Genomic DNA, 24,414 nt, shown 5'->3' on the forward strand with positions numbered 1-24,414 from the left:
TCGTTGCCCGTGCCAATGCTCGTAGGCTCAGTCAGGAGGAGGACGAGTGTCCGATGTGTCTCCACAGACCTGAAGCTCTCTCCTCCAGCACCACCTCTTCCACACACCCGCGGACAGGCGCCCCTCTCCCGGACGGGCGCTGGGGGCGCGCCGCTGGTCAGCATGGAGCGCGCCGCGGACGCGCAGAGCCTGATCTCCATGTCTCTGCTGAAGATCCAGAACTCGCGCACGCAGAGAGGAGGCATCAAGCTGCACCGGAACCTGCTGGTGTCCTACGTGCTGCGCAACGCGCGGCAGCTCTACATCAAGGAGAAGTACGCGGAGCTGTACCGGATGCAGCAGTACGAGGAGGTGATGACGGTCTGCAACGAGATCCAGGAGCTCGACCCGCTGGACGTGGACTCGGAGGACGCGCACGGAGAGGAGCAGGCGCGAGGCTGCGGCGAGGACACGAATCCGTGCGAGGCGGCGCGCCACCGAGGCGCGGCGCACGTCCGGGCAGCGAGCTCCCTCCTCGGCTGCTGTCCTTTCCAAGACGGCGGCAAAGAACCGGAGCCGTCGGACTTCCGCAGCTGCTGCATGGAGGCTTCCCCCGGGGCTCACTTCGGCCAGTTCTCCGCGGACAACAACCGGCACTGCAACAAAACCACGGTGCTGGACCTGGACACGCATGTGGTGACCACCGTGGAGAACGGGTTCCTGCACCAGGACTGCTGCTGTGACGCGCTCCACTGCGCTCAGGGCGCACAGGCTCCGGCCAGGAAGAGGAAGGTGGAGTCCGGCTGCTGCGCCTCGGACCTGGAGGAGCTGAGCGACTTCACTGCGGCGCGTAAAAGAGCCAAGCGCGAGGTCTGTTCCTTCTCCAGCGCGGACTACACGGACACTTCCAACATCTCCAACCTCATCTCCATCTTCGGGTCGGGGTTTTCTGGGCTGCTGAGCCGGCAGGCGGACCTGGAGCAGATCTGTAGCAAACAGGCCTTGGCCAGTCTGGGCGCATGGACCCGGGCCATAGTAGCTTTTTAACTCCAACACCTTATTCTGACGAGAGACAGACAGAGAGACAGAGAGACAGACAGAGAGACACACAGACAGACACACACACAGACTGGAATCAGCTGCGTTTACACTGAATCAGTGAATCAAACCATCATCTCAGATCTGGTTTGAAAACATCAGGTCATAATCCTGAAAGTTAACAAAGAACAAACAGGTTTTTACAACTTTCAGCAAATGTTCTGTGGAGATTTGTTAGTTTGAGAATGAGCTCACATGAACTGATGAATGTTCTCGACAGGATTTTGTTAAAGCAACAGAATATATTTCGTTTCTGTGATGTGAAGAAATGTTCTTTCAACTGTTCCTGCATCAAACCACAACTTTCCTGGAAGGTTGGTGGAACTTTACACTTTCATCAAAATCAGAAATCTGAGTAAATCATCCAGTTTGAAAACAAGAATCAGGTTTTGTACTAAAACTGAAGTGTAAAGAAAATGTAAGAAGATTAAAGTCATTGTTGAACATTTTCAATGTTCTTCATTATGAATTTTAAACATTGAGCTGAAGTTTCAAATATTTCTCTGGTTCATCTTCTGATCGTTCACGTTAAACCCAGAATCTCACCTGGAGTCTCAGTTTGGTGATTGGTTGGTTTCTGAGCGATGACATCACTCACCCTCTCCTCTGATTGGAGGAAATGTACAGCTGGCTCGGTCTCCTTCAGAATGAGACAAATAGATCAACTTTATTTTTGCAAGAAAAGATACAAACTATTTAAAATGTTTAATGTGGAGAGTTTGTGCCGTATTGTACCAGACTTCCTGTTTGTTTGACAGGAACTTGAATCTGATGCTCATGTCACAAGTGAACCACGTGACGTTCACTTCCTGAACACCTGAGGTACATGATGGACGACCAGCTCGCCTCAGTGAACCTTTAACATCGTCCTCTCTTAATCGTGGCTGTTGCTCGGAGCGACGCATCCATCATGACACCAACACGTTTGAACTTTTGGTTTCATATAAAGGAAGTTGGATCCTTTTGTTTTAAAAAGGCAAACATGTGACTCCATTAGCTTTATGAGCCCACTCAGCCATTCTCCACTTATCCTCCTCTTATTCTTCTATTTTTTTATTGGTATTTTGTGTGTTTGATAAATTGTAGCTCTCCGGTTAAAACTGTTGCAGAAAATATTTGTAAAAAATTTATAATCTTAATAAAAAAAGAAAAATTTAAACCGAGTTTGTCTGATTGTGTCATTTTCTAAATTAACTCTTCATTGTTAGTTCATCAATCTTTAAAGTTTCCTGAGAACAAACGTCTTTGGATGATCAACGTGAAAAAGAACTTGGACAGTTTGGGAGATTTTTCATTTTCTGGAGAGAGAGAGATTTGAGGAGGAAGCCACAAGCTTGTTAGCTTAGCTTAGCCCTTTAGCTTACGATGGGAAACAGTACGAAGATAAAAGATGAGATAATACAACACATGAGTTATTTACAGTGTTAAAAATTAATTAATATTAACAGGTAACACTCCTTTTGTTTCTTTATTTCTCCCATGATGCAGCAGCTGTGACTGAGCCTCCTCCTCTTTGTACTCTTCTTCTCTCTCCCCTTCTCCTCCTCTCTCTCCTCCTCCTCTCTTCCTCCTCTCTCTCCTCCTCATCAGCTGATCCACAGTGAAGGACAATACCAGGTGGAGACATGGGGGGGGGGGGGGGGGGGGGGGGCATTGTTGTGAAGGACTACTGGGGGGAGGGGGGAGAAGGAGGAGCAAGAGTGTGTGTGTGTGTGTGTGTGTGTGTGTTGGGGGGGGGGCATGTTGACCACACCCCCAGCATAGTCATAGTTAAAAAGAGCGGTTCTAATTTGCATACTCTAAAACTACACCACGCCCCATTTCCCGTACAAGTCACATGTTTATCTCATTTAAATAATTTAGATAATAATTTACATACTAATTAACATAATGTTGAATTAAACAGCCTCATACACTTGTCACTCCCATAGACCACGCCCCTATTTGAAAAGTCACAGAATCAGGACACGCCCCTTATTGAATTTTAAACAGTTGAACAGACAAACTGAAAACTGGGTCACTCTGCTTTTTACATAACATATATATATAAATATATATATATATATGTATGTATATCTACAAACATATTCATTCAATAAATGACTTGAGTGGTGTCAAAAGAAAAAAAACATTTAAATGAACAACTGGTTTAATTTATAATAATAGAATTTTAGTTTGACCTAAAAATAAACTACAGCCTTTAAGTTTATCTATTTGCTTAGTGTTTATATGACTTTACTTCCTGTGATGTTGTGAAGTGAATGTTTGACATTTGGTGAAGTAGAATGATGAGGTGGCATCAAACAACATAGTAGAAGTACCTTCAAACATAGTACTGAAGTAAATGTACTTGGTTACTTTCCACCCTGCCTCCACTGAACCGCCCTTCAGGCCCAGACGTGTCAGAGCCGGTCGACAGTCGTCTCATTCCAAACATTCTTACTTTTCTCCTCAGTTTTCACCCAAAACATCACAACTGAAAGTTTCCATCCTCAGAATCCCGGAGAACACGTCACAGGTTTGATGTTTCTGTCTGGTAGAACGTAATGATTGTTAAGCTGTTGGTAAATCCACAGATTTGCTTGTGAGAACACGTACAAAGTTCCTCATGTTGTGTTGAGCAACATGTTTAGAAACAAACTGTAAAGTTGATGTCATTTTCAGCAGAGCAGTTCTAGTTATATATTTACCACCGACTGAAAATCAAGACACGATCACATGAACGCACCAGAGATTTTCCTCTCTCGTTTTCAGACCCAAAAACATCCAGAAAATGACGTCCAGTGACAACAACAGGAAAATGACGAGAACCTTTAGAGCAGCGGTGTGAACGTGTCTCCATTAGATCCATCGTTAACTTACTGGTTCAGTGTGAAGGAGTTAGTGTGTCGTACACCAAAGATCAGTGTTGGTGTTTACAGCTCGTCCACGCCGGCGTCGGCCCTCATCACCGAAACATCTGGAACCTCCTCGTCTTTCCAAGTTGACGTCTTCGTCTTCTACGTGAACGGCTCCTCTTCTTCATCCTGAGAGATTTGTGTTCTTCAGTTTCATGTCCGTCACGTGTTAGAAACCTCAGAAGGGGAATATATCTGTTGAAAAAATATCTGCAGTCACGTAGACAAGACATTAATTCTTAATTTAGAGGAGGAAATGTCCTTATTTAAAGATGGTGGATTTATTGGTCGGTAGAAAGTGAGTAAAACAACTTCACGGAATAAAAGATCAGAAATTTATTAAATTAGGTTTGGCAGATCAAATCAATGACACAAACTGCTTTTTAAAAGAGGCCAATGGGAACAGAGTTTAAACTGGAGTCAAAGTTTGAGGGAAAAAAGCTGCACAGCTCAAAACAAGAATTTATTCAAGTATGGTTTTTTTAAATTTACAGTGTTTACCACAACTGAACTAATAAAAATAAAGTGGGGGAATTAAAATACGGGAAATTAAAACATTTTGTGTTTGAAAATAAAACCAAGAATGTTGCTGAAAAGAACTTGAAAAGAAATTATTCACAAAGAATTTGGATCCTAATCGTCTCTGAAAGAACGTGTTTATCATGAGGATCCAGACTTTGAGGTAAGTTCAAGCGTGAAGCATCAATGAAAACAGAGTCACCACATCCACTGCATTTTATAATAAGATTTCACCAGCAAACGCGTGTTTGCGTGTTGGACGACGGGTGCTGGATTTTTGCTACTGTTGTATTTGCACGTGAGGAGAAAAAAAGAGGGAAAATGTTGGTTGGTGGTTTTGGTCTTTTCATCGTGTGCATGGTGTCCGTCACAGTTATGGGTTCACCGGCTGGATGGAGAGCAAGGTTCCGAACTTAAAGTGTTGGATCACAGGGAACTTCTCTAAACACTGGAACAGAGAAAAGACAGAAGATGACTGAGAACTCGGATCAGTTCGTCTTAACTATGACTGTAAACAAACATGGACGACATGACGGCTCCCGCCCCGGTGGCTGGCTGCAGTAAAAGTCATAAACCTCCTCCATGTTAGCAGATGGGTAGAAGTACATGTTAAATAGAATAGTATCATTTTAAAAAGTTCTTTTCACAATGATGTATGTTCAACTAGTTTTGGTGTAAAAGAGGTGGAACTTCGCTGACTGTGTTTGAATTATTTAATCTACGATTAGAAAGAAATGTTTAAAAAAATACAAATAAAACATTTCCTTCCAACTTTACAGCTTTTTATTTTTCAGTGTTCTGTGAGTTAACCTCGACCTAAAGGGAGCGTTGTCTTCAAAATGGCCGTGGACCAGGGGAGGCCCTGTGTGAATATTGACACGGACCCAGTTAGGGGAGCGGGGGGGGTGGGGGGTGTCTGGAGTGGGGGGTGGGGTGGAGCTGGAGTCTCACAGTCTGTGTGTGGTGACATGATCGTGATCATCTGGACAGATTTAGGCTGTAAACTGAACTTTAGTGTGAAAAGATATTTGATCCATGTTAAACCAGATCACACATCAACTCTTCATGCTAAGGAACCAATGAGCAGCCTTTGTGGTTTAACACGTATGTGTCTGTCAGGAGAAGAAACTGGTCAAAATGTATTAACATTGCTAAATATATATATATATATATATATATATATATCGGAACATGTCAGATTTTTTAACAGTTTCTTCTCTGACCCATAGAAATCCTTCCACCAAGTTCAGACTCAGTAGTTTTTGTGTGATCTCTGTGAGGTAATGATCTCCATCCTTGTTAACACCTGAAAACATTGTGAGTGTTCAGGTCTCACGTTTACCTTCTCACTCGCTCTGGAGAGTTTCTGGACGATATTCAGAGTTCAGGTCTGAAAGCAGCTTTAGACAAATATGAAGTCAAATTAAAAACGTAAAGTATTTACTTTATTACAGAGTCTGTTTTCTGTTCGCTCGCCTGCAGTGTGTAAATAAACTTGTTGAGACTTAAAAACTCGCTCATCTTTGACGACATCACGGTCATGAATTCTTTAAAGAAAGTTTCATGTCTGTGCAAGTAGAATTTTTTACAGTGCACTGAACTGAACTCATTGAGAAGAGGTGAAACATGAGTTCTGGTAAAAAGACAGAGATGGTTGAAGTGTTAGATTATAGTTTGGTGTCTAGAATATATAACACGTCCATGATGCAGCTTTGTTTCCCTGTTTCTCTTTCACACATTCACACGACTGGACATCGACTCAGACAGAAAACGAAGGATTCTGCTGTTTCTAGGTCTGTCGGCCTGAAACCCTGTGTGGGGCCAGGAAAAGGGGGAGAGGAATGTGAGTCTGCTGATGGTTGCTCCAGGCTCGGAGGAAGGTCGGGAGAGGGAGAGGGAGAGAGAGAGAGCGAGGGGAGGATTTAATGAAGAGAACGGCAGAGAGAGGGGGAGGTGGGGGGAGGCAGACAGCTTGGCCCCTCAGTTCTTTGGGAAGACTCGCAGGCTGCTCTGGAAAACACAGGATGTGGGCATGCAGGCAGGGAAAGAACGAGCTTAGACATCCCCCCAACCCCACCCTTCCACCCCCAACCCCACCCCTCCACCGCCTCACACACAATTCCATTCTCGGCGCTCCTCGTTTAACCCTTTCCTGCCTCTCTCTCCTCTGTGGCGTCAGAAAGGGCGTTTGGCTCTAACACTGGTCACAGTTTGCGTTCAGCACAAACCTGATTTCTTAAATGTCAAGTAAACAAGAAAACAGTTTCTGTAATGAGGGGGAAGGATTACAAGGAACTGACACAGCTACGTTCTGTGTTCTCCTTCCTCCACCATGTTGGAATACACCAGCTCAGAGTGGTCACTGTGACAGCAGCCGAGCGGACAGAGGGAACGTCTTGTTGACTTTGCTCTTTGAATCCTACTTTTTAAATAAGCTACGAAAACAAATCAAAGAGTCTTACAGCCTAGATCTGAGCTAAATGCTAACACACTGACAGTGCTATCATTGTCACCAGCTTACATTAGCATGCTATCATTTGCTAATCTCTAAAAACAATGTTCAAGGGTTAATCAAGAGGGAAACATGAATAGATTAAATGAGGATCCATTAATTAGACCCTTCGTGGTAGGTTCCTCAGATGCTAACTTCATGGTTCCTAGAGGACGTATCCTGCAGGTGGTGCTGGCGGTAATAGCCACATTAGCAGCCAACTCACAAAGCACTTTTCCTGGTTAAACTAGACTTATATCAGTTTATAAGGATATGTACCACAGACTGTGAATGAACATGTCAGTTATCAAGAGGAAGCTAAAGTGTCTGCATCGCCCCCTCTTGGCTGACTGCAGTAAAGATTATAAACCTCCATGTTAGCAGACGGGACATGGACCAAACTGTGTAGACGTTAAATAAATGTTTGTCAAAGATGTTTCTGTCATTTCAGCTCGTTCTTGTCTCTCTGATGTTTGTTCAAGTTTCTGATCAGTTTGGTTTGAATCAGTTATTTATGATACAAAAACAGGCGGAGACTTCATGATTGACAGCTGACACTGACTCAGGATTGGTTGAGAGTGTGTGTGGGGGAGTCCTTAGTACCATGGCTACTCTAAATTGGTTCTAAATGTTGGGCGGGACACTTTATACACAATCTATCATATGTACCCGAGCAACACTTAGATCATGGATGAAATAAAACACAAACGATAAATTGTACTCTACTGTTGTACTGTGTAGCTGCAGATGAGAGGACGCTTTCATGTTGTCTTTGATTTTGTTAAATCGATGCTTTGAAACCTACTTGTAATCTTTCTTCAACAAACGGTTTATTAAAAAATGGACTGATGAGAGAGAATGATGAAGGTTTACCTCAGCCTTGTACATTCTGATCAGACCCTGGTTGACCTTGGACCAGGAAGGAACAGCGCTGATGTTCCACAACTGGTTGGAGTGTTCAGCAAACGGACCTGTCTTCATCTACAAAGCAGAGAGAGAGTGATGAAGACAAGACAACATAAGAACTAAATCCAGACTGTAAGAAAGATAGAGCTGGAAATTCAAGACAAAGATCTCAAACAAAAACTGGATTTCACAGACTTGATTATGTTGAAGCGTGGGAAATGAAAAAGCTGGTATTTATAAATGAGTCTTAGTCTTTTTAGTTAATTCTTCTGCACCATGAAGTTTATATGGTTTTCAAATGGGTAGTTTTCAAACCCCCATCATTTAAAAGATGCAGAATTTATGCAGAAGTTATGGGACGCTCTCCAAGCAAATGATTTTCTACTGGAAAGTGATGAGTTGTTATTATATATATATATTTTTTTTTTTTTTTGAAAACATGATTCCTACGACGTCCTTATCAAACCTTTATGAAAAAGAAATGTAATCGATGTTTGATATTTTACAGTATAACCATTAACTTTATTGTAAATAACTAAATAAAACACAATTACAACCAAATATATAGAACTTGAAGTAACAAAGTCATTGAATGTGTAAAATGCACATTTTATTTTCTCTATTGTATATTCTGTAAAAGTTTAATTTCAGCAAACACGAATGAAAATACATATTTCTCTGAGAAAGGAACATATCAGAGGATTCTTAATCGGCCAACCGATGCAGCGGTCGGGCTCTGATGCTAACTGACTACTCAAATTAAAACAAAAGCTTTCAGATAGCACCTTTTAAGTTTTATGTCCACAATTGATTTTAGAAAATGAAACACTCGAGAGAATGAAAAAGGCTTTAAATAATTGAGTTTCTTCATTGACTGAGTTTAGTCAGTTACCATGGATTCTGACTCAGACACATTTTCACAGCAGATTAGACCAAGAGAACTATATTTTATATCAGTAACTGGTCACATGACTGCATGAGTGTGAAAGTGGTCACTAATTCTCTTCAGTTCCTTCTGGCTGATTATGGACACATTGATTTCAACATTGATATGAATAAAATCCAGACCGTTCAGAAGAAAAGACTGACGGTTGAACCTGTGATCACATTCAGAACAATAATAAATGATGGAGGAGAGCGTGTGTGAGCTTTTAGGACCGAAGACAAAGAGTTAAAATAGAAAACCAATATGTAGATATCCACTGTAACAAGTGAGACACAGAAACAAAAGTGTGAATTTATAAATGTATGAATGAAGCAGGATGTTGAACGTTTTCCCACCATTTTCTCCCAATAGGCAGAGGAACCCAAGCCCCCGGGCATCAATCTAACAACCCTCTCCTTTTTCCATCCCCCCATCCACCACTCTCCCCCAGCCCCCCTTTCAACCCATCAAATCTCACACACACACGCTCACACACACACACACACACACACACACACACACACACACACACACACACACACACACACACACACACACACACACACACACACACACACACACACACACACACACACACACACTGCTGAGACACTTTCCAGGGCCTCACATGACAACACATGGGGGAAGGGCATGGCGGAGGGAGGAAAGGGGGTGGAGACAGACCGTACTCCCTGGAGGAAGGAGTGATTCACAGCAGCATGTGGTGAAGGAAGTGACTCATGTTTAGGACTGCGCACACACGCACGCACACTGGAGCTTTGTGTGTGAATTTTAAAAAGAACACGGGCGTAAGTATCCATGGATGTGTGAATGGCAGGAAAATGCTCGGGTGTTTTCAGGCCCGTCCGAGCAACGGTAAACAAAAGAGGAAAAACAAGACTTGAGTCAAGAAGTAAACAAAGAGAGCGGACTGTCAAATAATAATGATTATTAATATTAATTAATATGAAATGTTGGTCACAGCAGGATTTTAAAACATCACACTGTGGTATCCCCCCCCCCCCCAACACCCGGTGCTTTCTGGTCTGTTTGACTCTAAATGATCTTAATTGATAAATGAACATCAGCTGTTTGAAGACGACTTGAGACTGAGACAAAAACTCCTGAGGACAAAGTTTACTGACATTAGAACGTGAGAAGAGACATTTTCTATAGAAACTACCAGAGGAGTCGCCCCCTGCTGTTCAGAGAGAGAATACAGGTAACAGGAAACTCCGCATTGGCTTCACTCTCTGGACCCAGAGTTTATTCTCATTTTTATATGCAGTAAATGTCCACGAGCTTACCCCCCAGTGCATGCTGGGATGCTTCCCTACATGTCTACCTCATAACTGCAATCAGCACTCAACCAATCACAAGCGTGATGATGATTGTTCATTTCTAAATAAAGGACAAGGAAGTTCTTTGCAGCACATTCATTAACAGGAAGACTTAGTAAACGCGCCTTCTCTCCGTACCGTAAAGCGTCCTCGCACGTTGAAAGTGTTTGTCAATCAAATCTCTTCACTATTTTGTACTGGTCTGTCTGTGGCTGCTGGCCATCGTGTTTAATACGAATTTCATTGTGACAAAAATAAAAACATAGGAGTGAGAGAGAGCAAGACACAAAAATCCATATTTAAATGAACCTGTCCATTATTTTCTAGATTAACTGTTCTAAGAAAAGTCCAAAAATACAAGAGTACAAGAGTTTTCAATGAGACTGATACAACCCAGACAACAGTTATAAATCCTCCCCTGGAGAAGCAATGATTATCAAGATGTTTGGAGATGAATTAACGGCCACAGATACAAGTCAAAGTAGAATTCAGTCACAGAAAATGGATGGACGAGGAGAACAGCAGCATCCTTCCCAACCCTGAGGAGGAGAGAGGTCAGGCAGCAGAAGCAGCATGAGGAGGAGGAGGAAGGAGAGAAGGGGGTGGTGTGTCTGAGGGGGAAGAAGGAAAAGGATGTAGCTGCTCCACCAACGCCCTCCCCCACTTCCCTCCCCCACTTCCCTCCCCTCCTTTTCCTCCAAAAACAAAGCGCAGGGTTCCTGCTCTGGCTCTTGACCAACAGAATCCAGTTGAAGAGTGAAGCTGATCTGAGATCAGTTCCAAACACTGAGGAGTTATTAACAACCAGAGTTTATCTCCAATGTTCGGCAGCAAACTTTAAAACATGAAGAACTCGGAACAGTTTGGTGGATTTGTTACAGCAGCAGCTCTGCTGGTTCAGGAAGCAGAGGATCATGGGTAATATCCAACACTCAGAGCTCAACACATTCTACACATCCTGTTTTTAAAAAACACATCAGACACAGAGACCAACAGGGTTAATTCCCACATGTGGCTGCAGGGGGCGCTGTTGATCAGTAACTGTGACTAGTGCTGCTTTAAAGCTCATGCGGCTCCTGCAACAGCTGCAACTGCAAAATGCGAGTGATACATTTCAGCCCTTCCCATCAACCCTCTCGTCAAGGCTCCGCCCACAAAACACATGAACGTGCACTGACTGACAGCTGTGAGACTTTTCCGCGACTTACTATTTAACTTCTGTCTTCTCTGCTTCAGCGGTGATAAAACGAGCGGTTGTGTTCGTTTTATCGTTTTTTGTGTGACAGGCACTCACATCAGATTTTTTTCTAACTTTATTTATTATTGCTATAAGGACATAAAGACAATTTCAACAAAAATGTAAAAAGTGTTTTAGAGACAAATGACCATGTCCTTTAAAGTATTCTACAGATTACTTATGACTTTTGTGCTGTTAAATTGTATGAAAGAAGACATTTTACATGTGAATGTATGTGAATGTTTGTACAAACACTCAGAAAAATGTGATGTACAGATCTAACGTGTGTCTCATTGTCTCACCTCGTTAATGAACTTGATACAGTCCAGAAACATATAATCTTGCTGATGCTCGTTCACCACCCTCTCATCGATGAAGTGACGGGGCTCTACTGTCGGGTGATCTGCAGGGAAGTAAGCGCACACGTTCACCACCAGGTGCCACTGTCACCTTGTCAAAAAATGAATGAGAAGCAGAGGTTTGTATTTTTATCAGGCATGTTGTCTCAAACCTTTGACCACATCACAGGATGTAGTTTATTGTTGTTCCGTCAGTATAGAACAGCTCTCAGTTAGTTCTTATTCATGAAACCTCTGCTTCACAGAAACAGTACAACACATTCTGTGGACTCATAGTGAACAGATAAAATAAAGAACTGGACAAACGTTTACCTGATGACTGAAGTGGATTCAAAGTTAAAGTTCACCAAAGACATTCTACCATTGTTCCTTTCTCCAAAACCAGTTATTCAGTAATCGGACAAACAAAAAAATATAAATCAGCGAATATTTATAAAATTCTTCTGTAATATTTCTGTACAATTGACAACACATGCACATATTAAGATGCATGACATTCAGAGGTAAATCACCTATGCTGATATCTTTTTACACGTTACATGTAATGATGAGGAGTGGTACCTCCTCTCTGAGGAAACCATCTTTGACCAAGCATCAGTGTGTTCCTTTCTCTGCCGGTGACTATTTCTCTTCTTTTAAATTCTGATAGAAATACAATAAATCTTCAGCTCCATTGACAAACGTCAACACCAGGCTCCTTTCATTCTTTCATAAATTGAACTTTTCCTCTGAGTGGATTTCTTTTTCTTTCGCTGTCAGATACACACAGCTCATCTGTACAGCTCTTACATTTACTTACCAATAAACTGGGAGCTGCCCCATATGAAGGGCAGAAACTGGAAGTCGTCCAGTCCCCACACACCTTGGCTTCCAGCTGGCTCCATTCTGTACGTCTTCTGCAGCTTCCTCATCACTAACAGATACCTGACACACACACACACACACACACGTTTCACAGCGACAGCAGCAGATCGTCGACTCGTTCACAACAACAGGAACACATGGGGGACATTCAGGTGAGGGGCGGAGCCTGTAGAGCAGCAGGAGGCCGGACATGACGTCTAAACTGTGTAAAGATCAGTGTTGTTGTTCACAGCTCGTCCACACGGCGTCGGCCCTCATCACCAAAACATCTGGAACCTCCTCGTCTTTCCAAGAGGACGTCTTCATCTTCTACGTGTGCGGCTCCTCTTCTTCATCCTGAGACATTTGTGTTCTTCCGTTTCATGTCTGTCACGTGTTAGAAACCTCAGAGACACGCCCACTCGCTCACCGAGAAGGTTCCAGATGTTTTACTGCTGTTTTCTCTCATGGACTCACTCTGACATTTTACAGATGTTTTACTAGAGGCTGCAGGAGAAGATCCAGAACATGTCCAGAGACACTGACTCAAACATTTGTTCTCACATACAGAAGATGTGAGGAACATGTGAGGAACATGTGAGGAACATGTGAGGAACATGTGAGGAACATTTCCAGACATCAGTTCATGTCTTGAAGCTGTGTTGTACAACTGAAGATGACTAAAGCAGCAACAGCTCACCTGTTAAAAACTTTAAAAACAATGGCGAGCTGATCATCTACTGTGAGAGCTCCGACCTTACAGAGGCAGCAGAGGAACGCAGCAAAAGCAGCTTCATGACCTGAGACGACAAAAACAGAAAAGATCTTTAAACATCAGCATCTGTGTGAGGATTACGTTTATTTCCTTTTAATTATTATAACACTTAACGTTGTGTTGTTTTACGGTTGTTGGAGTAAATGTCAATAAATGAACGTGCTTCTGAATTCTTCACTCTTTCTGCAGCAGAAAGTCGAGGCCTCTGTCTACACCTCATGTTGTACGCTCGTGATGACCTAATTACATTTCGTTACGTGCTCTGAAAATGTATTGGGAAAGTGAGGTGACACCAGAGAGTGTCAGGAGAGGAGCAGAGAACAATCTTTTTATCTCAAAAAGTTAAAACTGTTCATCGTTATGGAGAGTAAGCAAATATTGAAGTCATGTTTCTTAGAAACATTTCGGGTCAATATGACTGTGTTTAGCAAAATGTGATTAAATTAAGAGTTTCGTATTGTTTAAAACATAATTTCAGTTATTTCATCATTTATTATTGTGAAGTATTTGACAGAACCTTATAGCTGAAGTAGTAAAGATTTTAGAGACATGAAGTATTTGAGGATATTTTTAGTAAAATACTAATGTAGACAACATGGAGGAACATTTCTGTTGTTGGGTTTAAAGGGTTAAAATAAACCAATACTAGGAATTTAAATTTCAAATAGATTTATATATAATATATTTTTAATTTGTAAACTGTCAGGTGGTTTCATTTAACTTACGATTAAGAGGTCAAATTATACAATTTCTCACAAAATATCATACATCAGAAAAATGTATGTAGGTGAAGATAACTTTTTCTCTCTTACCGCCTCATCACTCTCTTTGGTTGAGAACCACTGGACTAAAACTACCAACCTGTAGAGAAAGAAGACTTCAAGGCCAGTGTTTAGATACTGTAAAGAAGGTGGACACACGGCACTGTACCTGTTCCATAGTCTATCCTGGTGGGGTTCCCCACAGACTCTTTCAGATAGACGGCTATCTCTGGAGCTGCTGCACATTTGTCAACAGGGATCACTGCTGACACCAAGGCCTCTGCTTCCTACTCACACACAAACAAACACATCACGTTCTACACACAGAGTAGGTGGTCGCATGCCTCAATGTGTGTGTGAGTGTGTGTACTAACCTGGTCTAGTTTGGAGTACCAGGTTCTGTAGGCCTTATTACCAAAGCGGGACGGCTGATCAACAGGAGGTGTCTCGTTGATCCATTGGTCCAGAGTCCCCAAAAGATCTAATATCTTCTCCACAGTCTGTAACACAAGAGATCAGGGATTCAGCAAAAGTGTCGTTCATTTGATACAGAATGAGCATCAGCACATGATCGACTTACTGAACAAGAGAAATAAAGAGAAACACTAAAGCAGCATATTCATTTCAGGGTTGTAATAACACAGACTCCAGCATTACAATTTTACTTGATGTCCCAGACTGTTTTTATAATACATTTTGAAATGTATATTTTAAAGACACACTTGTGTAACTTCTACTGATCAACAGCAACACATGGGGATTAACTCTGTTGGTCTGTGAGAGGGATGGAGTGGTTTTCATGTGTAGAACAAAGTGTCTCAATGTGTTGAGCTCTGACTGTCGTCCCACTGAACTGAAACTCAGCTTCACTCTTCAACTGTCTGGATCTGATTGTGACAGTTGAAGCTGTGACTCTCAGTCACTTGTTCTCTCAGGAACCCACTCAGCAGAGCTACAGACTCACTTTAATCAAGCTGCTGCTTCAAGGTAGAAAAGTTGCTATACATTCAGATTAATGTGAATGGGATCCTTAAGGCTGAGACAAAAGCAGTTCTGTGAATGAAAAAGACCAACACACCAAGAATCAAGCCTTTAAATACCTCTGATAAGACCAAACTAACCTCAGACACTTTATATTCAGATGTGAGCTTCTTTCCTTTCACACCTTCATTCAATGACAAAACGAATCCCATATAATCATCATATGCCTGGGAAAAAAAGAGTTTGTTTTAATTGGTGCATAATAAAGTTAATTAACAGAACATGTATTAAGTCAAATAATTGGCCTGATGCTCAGTGCATTAAACTATGATCCATCCTGGAGGGATAAGAAAAGAAAACCACACAAGTTTCAACAACTTAAAAACAAAAAAATCCTAATAGGAAGCAAACTAAATAAACTTTATTTCAGACTCAATGGCAAATGTTTATATGAAAAATAAGAAAATACAAAATGACAAAAAATACAGAACAAATAAACAGAAATAAAATGGTCACACAGAGACGTTGATTCTAGTGTTGTCTTCTCTCAGTTAAAGGTGTAATGATCACATTTTCAGTCAGTTATTTCAAACATAAAATTCCTCAGCACAGGATGAAAGGTGGAAACATTGTCCATCTTGGAAGCTTGAGCAAAAATACTGAATGCATCATTATCTGTCTGTAGCTGAATGATGACTAACTGAAGCTTTTTCAGTTTGTCATTTGTATAGCTGAACCTCAAGTGTGCGATATAAAGTTGAGTATAGTCTTTTAACATCGTCTGTACACATAGAAATGTGCAAGCAAACATGTTGAATTGTACAAACAGTTCTCAGAACTGAGACTGTAAAGCCTCATCACAGACAGATGTGAGAAACGTGTGCTGGCCCCAGTCTCATATGTTATAAATCTGAACCCTTCTTTGTGTAGTTTGTACACAAAGAGGCACACCAGATAAAAACCTCTGGGACTGTGAAACATGTGCACTCTACAGCTACACAACCTACTTGTGATCGTTTCCATTTACCCATGTCAGGCACCACACTGATTTCTTTCTTGGGCACCATGAAGGCGACTTCAGGTGCTTCATCCTCAGGTATGGATTCTGAAAATGATTTCAAAACACTGTTCAGAGAGTAGCTATGTAGAAGCTAACAGTAGAGTGTATATATTCAGTCTATGTAGAAGCTAACAGTAGAGTGTATATATTCAGTCTATATAGAAGCTAACAGTAGAGTGTATATATTCAGTCTATGTAGAAGCTAACAGTAGAGTGTATATATTCAGTCTATATAGAAGCTAACAGTAGAGTGTATATATTCAGTCTATGTAGAAGCTAACAGTAGAGTGTATATATTCAGTCTATGTAGAAGCTAACAGTAGAGTGTATATATTCAGTCTATGTAGAAGCTAACAGTAGAGTGTATATATTCAGTCTATATAGAAGCTAACAGTAGAGTGTATATATTCAGTCTATGTAGAAGCTAACAGTGGAGTGTATATATTCAGTCTATGTAGAAGCTAACAGTAGAGTGTATATATTCAGTCTATGTAGAAGCTAACAGTAGAGTGTATATATTCAGTCTATGTAGAAGCTAACAGTAGAGTGTATATATTCAGTCTATATAGAAGCTAACAGTAGAGTGTATATATTCAGTCTATATAGAAGCTAACAGTAGAGTGTATATATTCAGTCTATGTAGAAGCTAACAGTAGAGTGTATATATTCAGTCTATATAGAAGCTAACAGTAGAGTGTATATATTCAGTCTATGTAGAAGCTAACAGTAGAGTGTATATATTCAGTCTATATAGAAGCTAACAGTAGAGTGTATATATTCAGTCTATATAGAAGCTAACAGTAGAGTGTATATATTCAGTCTATGTAGAAGCTAACAGTAGAGTGTATATATTCAGTCTATGTAGAAGCTAACAGTAGAGTGTATATATTCAGTCTATATAGAAGCTAACAGCAGAGTGTATATATTCAGTCTATGTAGAAGCTAACAGTAGAGTGTATATATTCAGTCTATATAGAAGCTAACAGTAGAGTGTATATATTCAGTCTATGTAGAAGCTAACAGTAGAGTGTATATATTCAGTCTATGTAGAAGCTAACAGCAGAGTGTATATATTCAGTCTATGTAGAAGCTAACAGTAGAGTGTATATATTCAGTCTATGTAGAAGCTAACAGTAGAGTGTATATATTCAGTCTATGTAGAAGCTAACAGTAGAGTGTATATATTCAGTCTATATAGAAGCTAACAGTAGAGTGTATATATTCAGTCTATGTAGAAGCTAACAGTAGAGTGTATATATTCAGTCTATGTAGAAGCTAACAGTAGAGTGTATATATTCAGTCTATGTAGAAGCTAACAGTAGAGTGTATATATTCAGTCTATATAGAAGCTAACAGCAGAGTGTATATATTCAGTCTATAGAGAAGCTAACAGTAGAGTGTATATATTCAGTATATATAGAAGCTAACAGTAGAGTGTATATATTCAGTCTATGTAGAAGCTAACAGTAGAGTGTATATATTCAGTCTATATAGAAGCTAACAGTAGAGTGTATATATTCAGTCTATGTAGAAGCTAACAGTAGAGTGTATATATTCAGTCTATATAGAAGCTAACAGTAGAGTGTATATATTCAGTCTATATAGAAGCTAACAGCAGAGTGTATATATTCAGTCTATATAGAAGCTAACAAGTTAGCACAGTTTATACTTCATCACCTTTCTGTTGCTCTGTTTCCGCCATGGTGCCGCTTCTCACTCTTCTTCGTGGCATCTGGTCTGAGTTAAAGCGGCCACGGCTCTTCACTGCCTCTAATGGACGGAAAGGGAACGACAGCTCTAGAAGTTTTCTCGCTTTGTTTACACTCAGTTGAAATAAAATTTAAATCCTTCATTAATGTTACTTAAACACAAGAGTCACACAAATGCACTGCAGCCGTCAAATATACACGTACAGACGTAAAACCTGAGTGTGTTAAACCTTCACAAGCAGGGAGGGAGACACTTATACCACAATTAATTATTTATTCTATATATGAAAGACAATATGAAGATGAAAGAACTCACCCACCATTATCATTATTATCATTATCATTATTGTTGCTACTGACAGAAAGTGTTTACATGTTAACGTCAGACTAAGAACCAACCAGGAAGGGAATGCAGGTCATTGCGTCACAATGAATGTGTCTGCCCCTCCAAATAAAAACTAGTTTAAGAAGTGAAACCTCAGATTAAGAAGTGAAACCTCAGATTAAGAAGTAGAACCTCAGATTAAGAAGTAGAACCTCAGATTAAGAAGTAGAACCTCAGAGTTTAAAGAGTCAAAGTAAACCAGCAGCGCTCAGATCAGTCTGGGATCAACAACAGTGGATGAAGCTCGTTCAGCAGCTGTGACTCTGTCTCTGGTGGATCTGAGGAAACACCGGTGGATCACCTGGAATTAACCTGGTCTCAGGACCTCCAGTCCCGCTGCAGCTCAGTCAGTGAGGCCGGTACCCGGACAACACAATGTGGGGCTTCTGCAGCAGATTTGCGGTAAGTAAACGCACCGTTAGCTGCTCTGCTAACTCGCTAACACTGGTTCACATCTACGTTTCTCTGAAAAGCCTCGATAGCTACTGCACCGGTCACTTACTGACCTGATGCTAACACGAGACACCAGCTAACTAGCTAACTAGCTGCTGACTGAGTGATAACCAGCTGGAGTGGTTAACACGCTAAAGCTAAGCTAACTGGGTCAAAGATCAGTCTGAGGTTAGCTAAAATTAGATATAGACAGAAGAGGGTTGACTCTGGTCTTCACCTTGATTTGGATTTTTAACTTTACACACAGTTAATGTTAGTAATGGGTCAGATACAGAAACATAACGTTAAAGATTATTATTATTATTATCTGTTGTTACTGATGTCTGTAGAAACAAACTCTTCTGAAATGTACCTGGACATTTCTGAAGTGTGCCAGAAGAAGAAGAAGCCTAAAGCCATAATTCTTGACAGAACTCTGAAAGAACAGCAAAGAGGGACGTGTTGTTTGTCTCAGTTGACACTTGACACACTCTTCCTGTACAAACTCAAATGTCCTAATCATCTTCTGTCTCTCAGGTGAAGGCCGGGATGAAGCCCTGCAGCTTTATGAAACCAAATCACTTGGTGAAGCCTGTGTCAGCGACCCGGGTCTCTGGCAGATACCTCACCCACCAGCAGGGCCTGCCCCACCTGCCTGTCCCCCCGCTGCAGCAGACCTGTGAACGCTACCTCGCTGCGCTGGAGCCCATCGTGGAGGAGGATGAGCTGAAGCGCACGAAAGAGCTGGTGCAGGAGTTTCAGAAAGCAGGAGGGGTGGGAGAGAGACTACAGAGAGGCCTGGAGAAGAGAGCACACCACACTGAGAACTGGGTGAGACCTGCTCCACTCACAGCTGTGGACATTTCTACTTCATCATCATGATGCTGAGTTGTGGGAATATACCAGTTGTCTTTCATTCACTAAGACTGAAAATGTCTCCAGAGAGATCTGATCACAGGCGAATGCATTTGCATTCATCCTGTGATGTAAACACCCGGTTTGAACGGTGTCTCTGTGTCGTTGTAGTTGTCGGAGTGGTGGGTGCAGCTTGCGTATCTCGAGTACCGGCTGCCTGTGGTGGTGCATTCGAGTCCCGGACTGGTCTTACCTCGCATGAACTTCAGTGATAAACAAGGACAAATAAGGTGCTGACACACAGAACATGTAACAAATAATGACAAAGATATTGAGAATTAAACTTTGATTGTTAATTTCACCCAAACCATTTCAAACAGCTGTATACATGAATGGTTTTACCAAATCATAAATCAATGATCAGTGTAATATAATATGTCTTTTCACTTTACAGCTGCACTTTGCCTCGATGAGTTCTGCTTTGAAATTTCAGAAATGTTATCATAAACAATCGCGTTCTCTGTGCTTAGGTTTGCTGCCAAACTGATCGCAGGTGTTTTAGACTTTAAGACGATGATTGACAAGTGAGTACTGAGCTTAAAATGTGTTTTTTCTACAATTTTATGAGCTTCATCATCCTACGGCTTCCATTCGTTTCTGCTGTCAATATGTCTTGACTTTCATATCACAAAATGAGTCAGTTGTGTCTTTATGAAGGTGTTGCTCAGGTGTACAGAATGTACAGTTAATGTCAAAGTTAATGTCAAAGTTAATGTCAGTTTCTCTGCAGAGTTATGAAAAACTATAACGATCCTCCACTGGATCCTCACGACGCTGCGAGTCAGTGTGTAATGTTTCTCTTGCAGTGAGACGCTACCTGTGGAATACCTGGGAGGACGGCCGCTGTGCATGAATCAGTATTATGAGGTTCTGTCGTCCTGTCGTGTCCCTGGTCTGAAGAGAGATTCGGTGGTGAACCACGCCACGAGCTCGCCGCCCCCACGACATATTACTGTAGTTCACAACCTTCAGGTGAGGGTCTCTGCTCCAGGCCACTTGTGTGTGGCTGAGCTCAGGATCAGGAGCCTATATCATGAAGCCAGTTATTTACAACTCTGAACATTGTTGCTACGGTTGTGTGGAAAATCTAGCCTGAGCTTTTCTTTTCTATGTGTGGAATCAGTTCTTTGCTCTGGACGTGTACAACAGTGACGGGACTCCGCTGACAGTTGATCAGATCTGCGTTCAGCTGGAGAGAATCTGCAGCTCCTCACTACAGCCCGACGAAGAGCCTGTCGGCATCCTGACCACGCAACATCGTGACTCCTGGGGCAAGGCCTACATCAACCTCATCAAGGGTGAGTTAAAGACGGAGACAGATCGACACTGAGCTAAAAGACATAGGTGTTTTATCAGAATACTGAAGAGCACAGGGCTACAGTAGAGCCTCATTCATTCTGCCTCTATGTATGAGAAGAGATTTGTCCTCAGTGCTCACAGACTTTTACATTGGCATGATTGTGAAGCAGTACATCCACTAGAGGGCAGTCGAGATTCTCTCATGACAACAAATATGGCGACAGAGGAGGAGGTTGTGAAAAGGTTCCTCTGCCATAGATGCCGAAGTCTCTCCTCAAATTGTTGAACTGTCTCCCTCGTGTCCTATGATCACCCCCCCCCCACTCACAGCTTGTGTTTGTTATGTTCAGATAAGACCAACAAAGAATCAGTGTCAACGATCCAGAGAAGCATCTTGGTTGTGTGTCTGGACGGAGCGATGCCTGAAGTGTCTGATGAGATGTACCGCAGCTCTGCAGCCGTCCAGATGCTGCACGGAGGAGGCAGCGAGGGGAACAGTGCCAACCGCTGGTTTGACAAGACACTGCAGGTGACTCACAAAGGCATTGTACAAACACACACTTTCCCTAGTTAAAGCCTCGCATGGAGTTTTTTAAATAAACAGTCTTATTTTAATATCACTGCCTCTTTATGATCTACAGCGAATGATCAGGGAGGAAATGACTTTTCCTATAAACTATTCTCAATGTCTGTGGTCGGGGGGGATTACCTCCGAAGTCAGGGCAACGATTTACGACAGTCAGGCTGGAAAATTCTGTGTATTCTGTCACTTAACTTATTCAGGATGTTCTTTTTTTTTCTTTCAGTTCATTATCGGAGAAGACGGAACATGTGGAGCAAACTACGAGCACGCCCCAGCCGAAGGACCGCCTATTGTGGCCTTGATTGACCATGTTGTCGAATACACGTGAGTAGGTCAAAGATCATTTAGGCTCTGCAGGCCTTTATTTGGTCAGAGGTCAGACTCCCAACATTCTGCTTCTAGCATGAGAATGCTACGACTTTATTACCTGCTCTCAATGTCGACGTAGTTTCTTATTCCATCTCATGTTTCCTCTTTTCAGGAGGAAGACGGAGGTGGTGCAGCCTCCCATGGTGCCGCTGCCCATGCCACAGAAACTCCACTTCAACATCACGCCTGAGGTCAAGAAGGACATCGAGGAGGCCAAGCAGAGCATGAACACGTGAGAGCAGCTTTTATCGTGATGCTCATTAAACTAATTATATACAGTATATGTTCACACTTCATGTTATTCAGTCTGAGTGTTTCTCTCGTCACAGTCTGGCTGAAGACCTCGATATGAGGGTTGTAGTTTTTGGTCACTTTGGTAAAAATGTCCCAAAGAGCCACAAGATGAGTCCTGATGCCTTCATACAGGTCGCTCTGCAGCTCGCCTACTACAGGTGAGAGGTTGAACTGTCATGTGGAGAGGAACTCTCTCTTTACTCTTTTAAAGGAGAAGACTTTACAGATTCGCTGAGATGAAAGTGTTCGCTGTCTCGACAGAGTGCATCAGCGCTGCTGTGCCACATATGAAAGTGCCTCCCTGCGTATGTTCCGACTGGGACGTACAGATACGATCAGATCGGCCTCGACCGCCTCAGCTGCCTTTGTCAAAGCTTTTGATGACCCCAGGAGACAGGTCTGATGAAGGAGGGGCTCCTCTGAGACTGTAAATAAAGAGACCTCCTGCTGTTGATGATTCACTTTTTGGGAGCTGTCATTATTCACAGTCTGGGGTTAAGATACATTTATATGTAAATCCACATTTTAAGTAGATAATAATAATAGTTAAAGTTTCTGTTTCTTCACAGAACACACAGAAAGTGGATCTGATGGAGAAAGCTGTAAAAGCTCACAGGTCGTACACCAACATGGTGAGTGGAGGACAAGTCTGAGGATGTCTGTTTCTTACTGTCAACAAATGTACAGATCAGTGACACACACACATAATGTTTTACCTCCAGTGACTGACACGAGTTCTCTCTCTCCTAACAGGCGATCAGTGGTCAGGCTATAGACCGACACCTCCTGGGCCTGAAGATGCAGGCGGTCGATGAGAAACTCTCCATCCCTGACGTCTTCAGAGACGCTGCCTACGCTAAAGCATTAAACTACGAGCTGTCTACAAGTCAGGTTTGAGCTGGAAGTAGAGATGAGCTCCACAGATGGATTCATTAAGATTCCTCTTTATTAAGATTCCTCTTTATTAAGATTCCTCTTTATTAAGATTCCTCTTTATTAAGATTCCTCTTTATGGTCCCACACACAGCATGCAACATGCAAACATGGGGAAATTTGATCCACACAGTGACCACACACGGAACAGTGGGCAGCCATGAAGGCGCCCAGGGAGCAATTGGTGGGTTCGGTGCCTTGTTCAAGGGCACTTCGGCAGTGGCCAGGAGGTGAACTGGCACCGGCCACCCTGTGGTTCCCGAGCCAAGTCTCTATGGACTGAGCTACTGCCTCCCCCACCTTAAACCAGCAGTTTCATTAATCCGATGGATCAGTGGCTGTGAATAATTTATCAGTTACTGCAGCAGCTCTTCTGGTTCAGGAAGCAGAGGATCATGGGTAATATCCAGCGTTCAGTAGTGTTTCAGTTCAGTTCCCTATGTTTTTTTCTGCACATGAAAACCCGCAGGGGGCGCTGTTGCTCAGTAAAAGTTGGAAAGTGATTCTGTTAGGTTTTTGTTTTTTTTAGTTCTTCTTGGGGCCAAAAAGTTTTTATAACATCAGTCTTTAAGCAGTGGCTAGAAAACATGTAATTTAACTCTGTAACTCCAACAGTTTCTAACCAACAGTTCCATTCTCATGTCTCCACAAGGTTCCGTCTAAGACTGACTGCGTCATGTGTTTCGGTCCAGTCGTACCCAACGGATACGGCGTCTGCTACAACCCAATGAGCGATCACATCAACTTTGCTGTGTCATCTTTCAACACCTGCGAGCAAACGAACGCGGCTCGTCTGGCTCAGGCGATGGAGGACGCACTGTTAGACATGAGGACTCTGCTGGAACAAACTCCAAGAGCCAAACTGTGAACGTTTCTAACCATGAATAATTGGTTTATTGGTTGTGCCTCAGACGACACGTCTAAAACTGCTGCATCACCACAGTGAACTTGGCCAGTGTTGATTCTTCTGATGTGTTTTTGAGACGACACTTGATTGTAAATGACCCCACAGAGGTCAGAAGGTACAAATTACAGATGCAGGGATTGATTCAATAAATACAAACTCTGTAAATCCATGATCTCTTCACACTTTAGAAACTGACTGATTCACTTTTCTTTGGACTTTTACAGATTTGCATTAAAACTTTCAGAATAAAACCTGGAAACTAGATGTGTAAGAAGTCGGTAACACAGGCTGTTGTCATGAACTCTGGAGAACTGAATGACAATCATCATTTAGCTGCTACGTAGATTACCAAACTCATTGTATCAGTCCAATCAGTTTCAGTGTTTTCCATGAGCCTTTTCCAGAGGTTTAATTACA

At 42.1% G+C, this 24,414-nt stretch overlaps 3 protein-coding genes across 5 annotated transcripts in view; 2 read left to right on the forward strand and 1 right to left on the reverse strand.

Moving 5' to 3' along the window:
• The window catches only part of ier5l (immediate early response 5-like), a 2,256-nt gene extending 16 nt beyond the window's left edge, over nucleotides 1-2,240 (forward strand). The window contains exon 1 of the mRNA XM_020106330.2: nucleotides 1-2,240. This exon is cut by the window's left edge and continues 16 nt beyond it. Coding sequence (XP_019961889.2) covers nucleotides 16-1,026 — 1,011 coding nt within the window. The 5' untranslated portion in view covers nucleotides 1-15 and the 3' untranslated portion in view covers nucleotides 1,027-2,240.
• A 2,055-nt stretch (nucleotides 2,241-4,295) lies between these two features.
• ptpa (protein phosphatase 2 phosphatase activator) lies at nucleotides 4,296-18,707 on the reverse strand. Of its 3 annotated transcripts, none has more exons than XM_020106326.2 (11): nucleotides 18,567-18,707; nucleotides 17,849-17,941; nucleotides 16,119-16,216; nucleotides 15,252-15,338; nucleotides 14,505-14,630; nucleotides 14,300-14,417; nucleotides 13,295-13,394; nucleotides 12,551-12,675; nucleotides 11,695-11,795; nucleotides 7,858-7,965; nucleotides 4,296-4,941 (listed from the first exon to the last, which is right to left on the reverse strand). In XM_020106326.2, the coding sequence occupies exons 2-11, from the start codon at nucleotides 17,901-17,903 to the stop codon at nucleotides 4,867-4,869; spliced, it is 993 nt and encodes a 330-aa protein (XP_019961885.1). In that variant the 5' UTR covers nucleotides 17,904-17,941; nucleotides 18,567-18,707; the 3' UTR covers nucleotides 4,296-4,866. The 3 variants fall into 3 exon arrangements, with proteins under 3 accessions (XP_019961885.1, XP_019961886.1, XP_069369355.1); XM_020106327.2 differs by lacking the exon at nucleotides 18,567-18,707 and adding an exon at nucleotides 18,438-18,550; XM_069513254.1 differs by lacking the exon at nucleotides 18,567-18,707 and adding an exon at nucleotides 18,201-18,291.
• On the forward strand, nucleotides 18,527-24,159 carry crata (carnitine O-acetyltransferase a). Its single transcript, XM_020106324.2, has 14 exons — nucleotides 18,527-18,667; nucleotides 19,235-19,528; nucleotides 19,724-19,842; nucleotides 20,083-20,136; nucleotides 20,419-20,584; nucleotides 20,736-20,910; nucleotides 21,262-21,440; nucleotides 21,718-21,818; nucleotides 21,976-22,095; nucleotides 22,193-22,315; nucleotides 22,419-22,554; nucleotides 22,727-22,789; nucleotides 22,911-23,048; nucleotides 23,743-24,159. The coding sequence occupies exons 1-14, from the start codon at nucleotides 18,641-18,643 to the stop codon at nucleotides 23,956-23,958; spliced, it is 1,911 nt and encodes a 636-aa protein (XP_019961883.2). The 5' UTR covers nucleotides 18,527-18,640; the 3' UTR covers nucleotides 23,959-24,159.
• Nucleotides 24,160-24,414: the final 255 nt, after the last annotated feature.

This window comes from Paralichthys olivaceus, chromosome 18 (genome assembly GCF_024713975.1).
Source record: "Paralichthys olivaceus isolate ysfri-2021 chromosome 18, ASM2471397v2, whole genome shotgun sequence".
NCBI lineage: Eukaryota > Metazoa > Chordata > Actinopteri > Pleuronectiformes > Paralichthyidae > Paralichthys > Paralichthys olivaceus.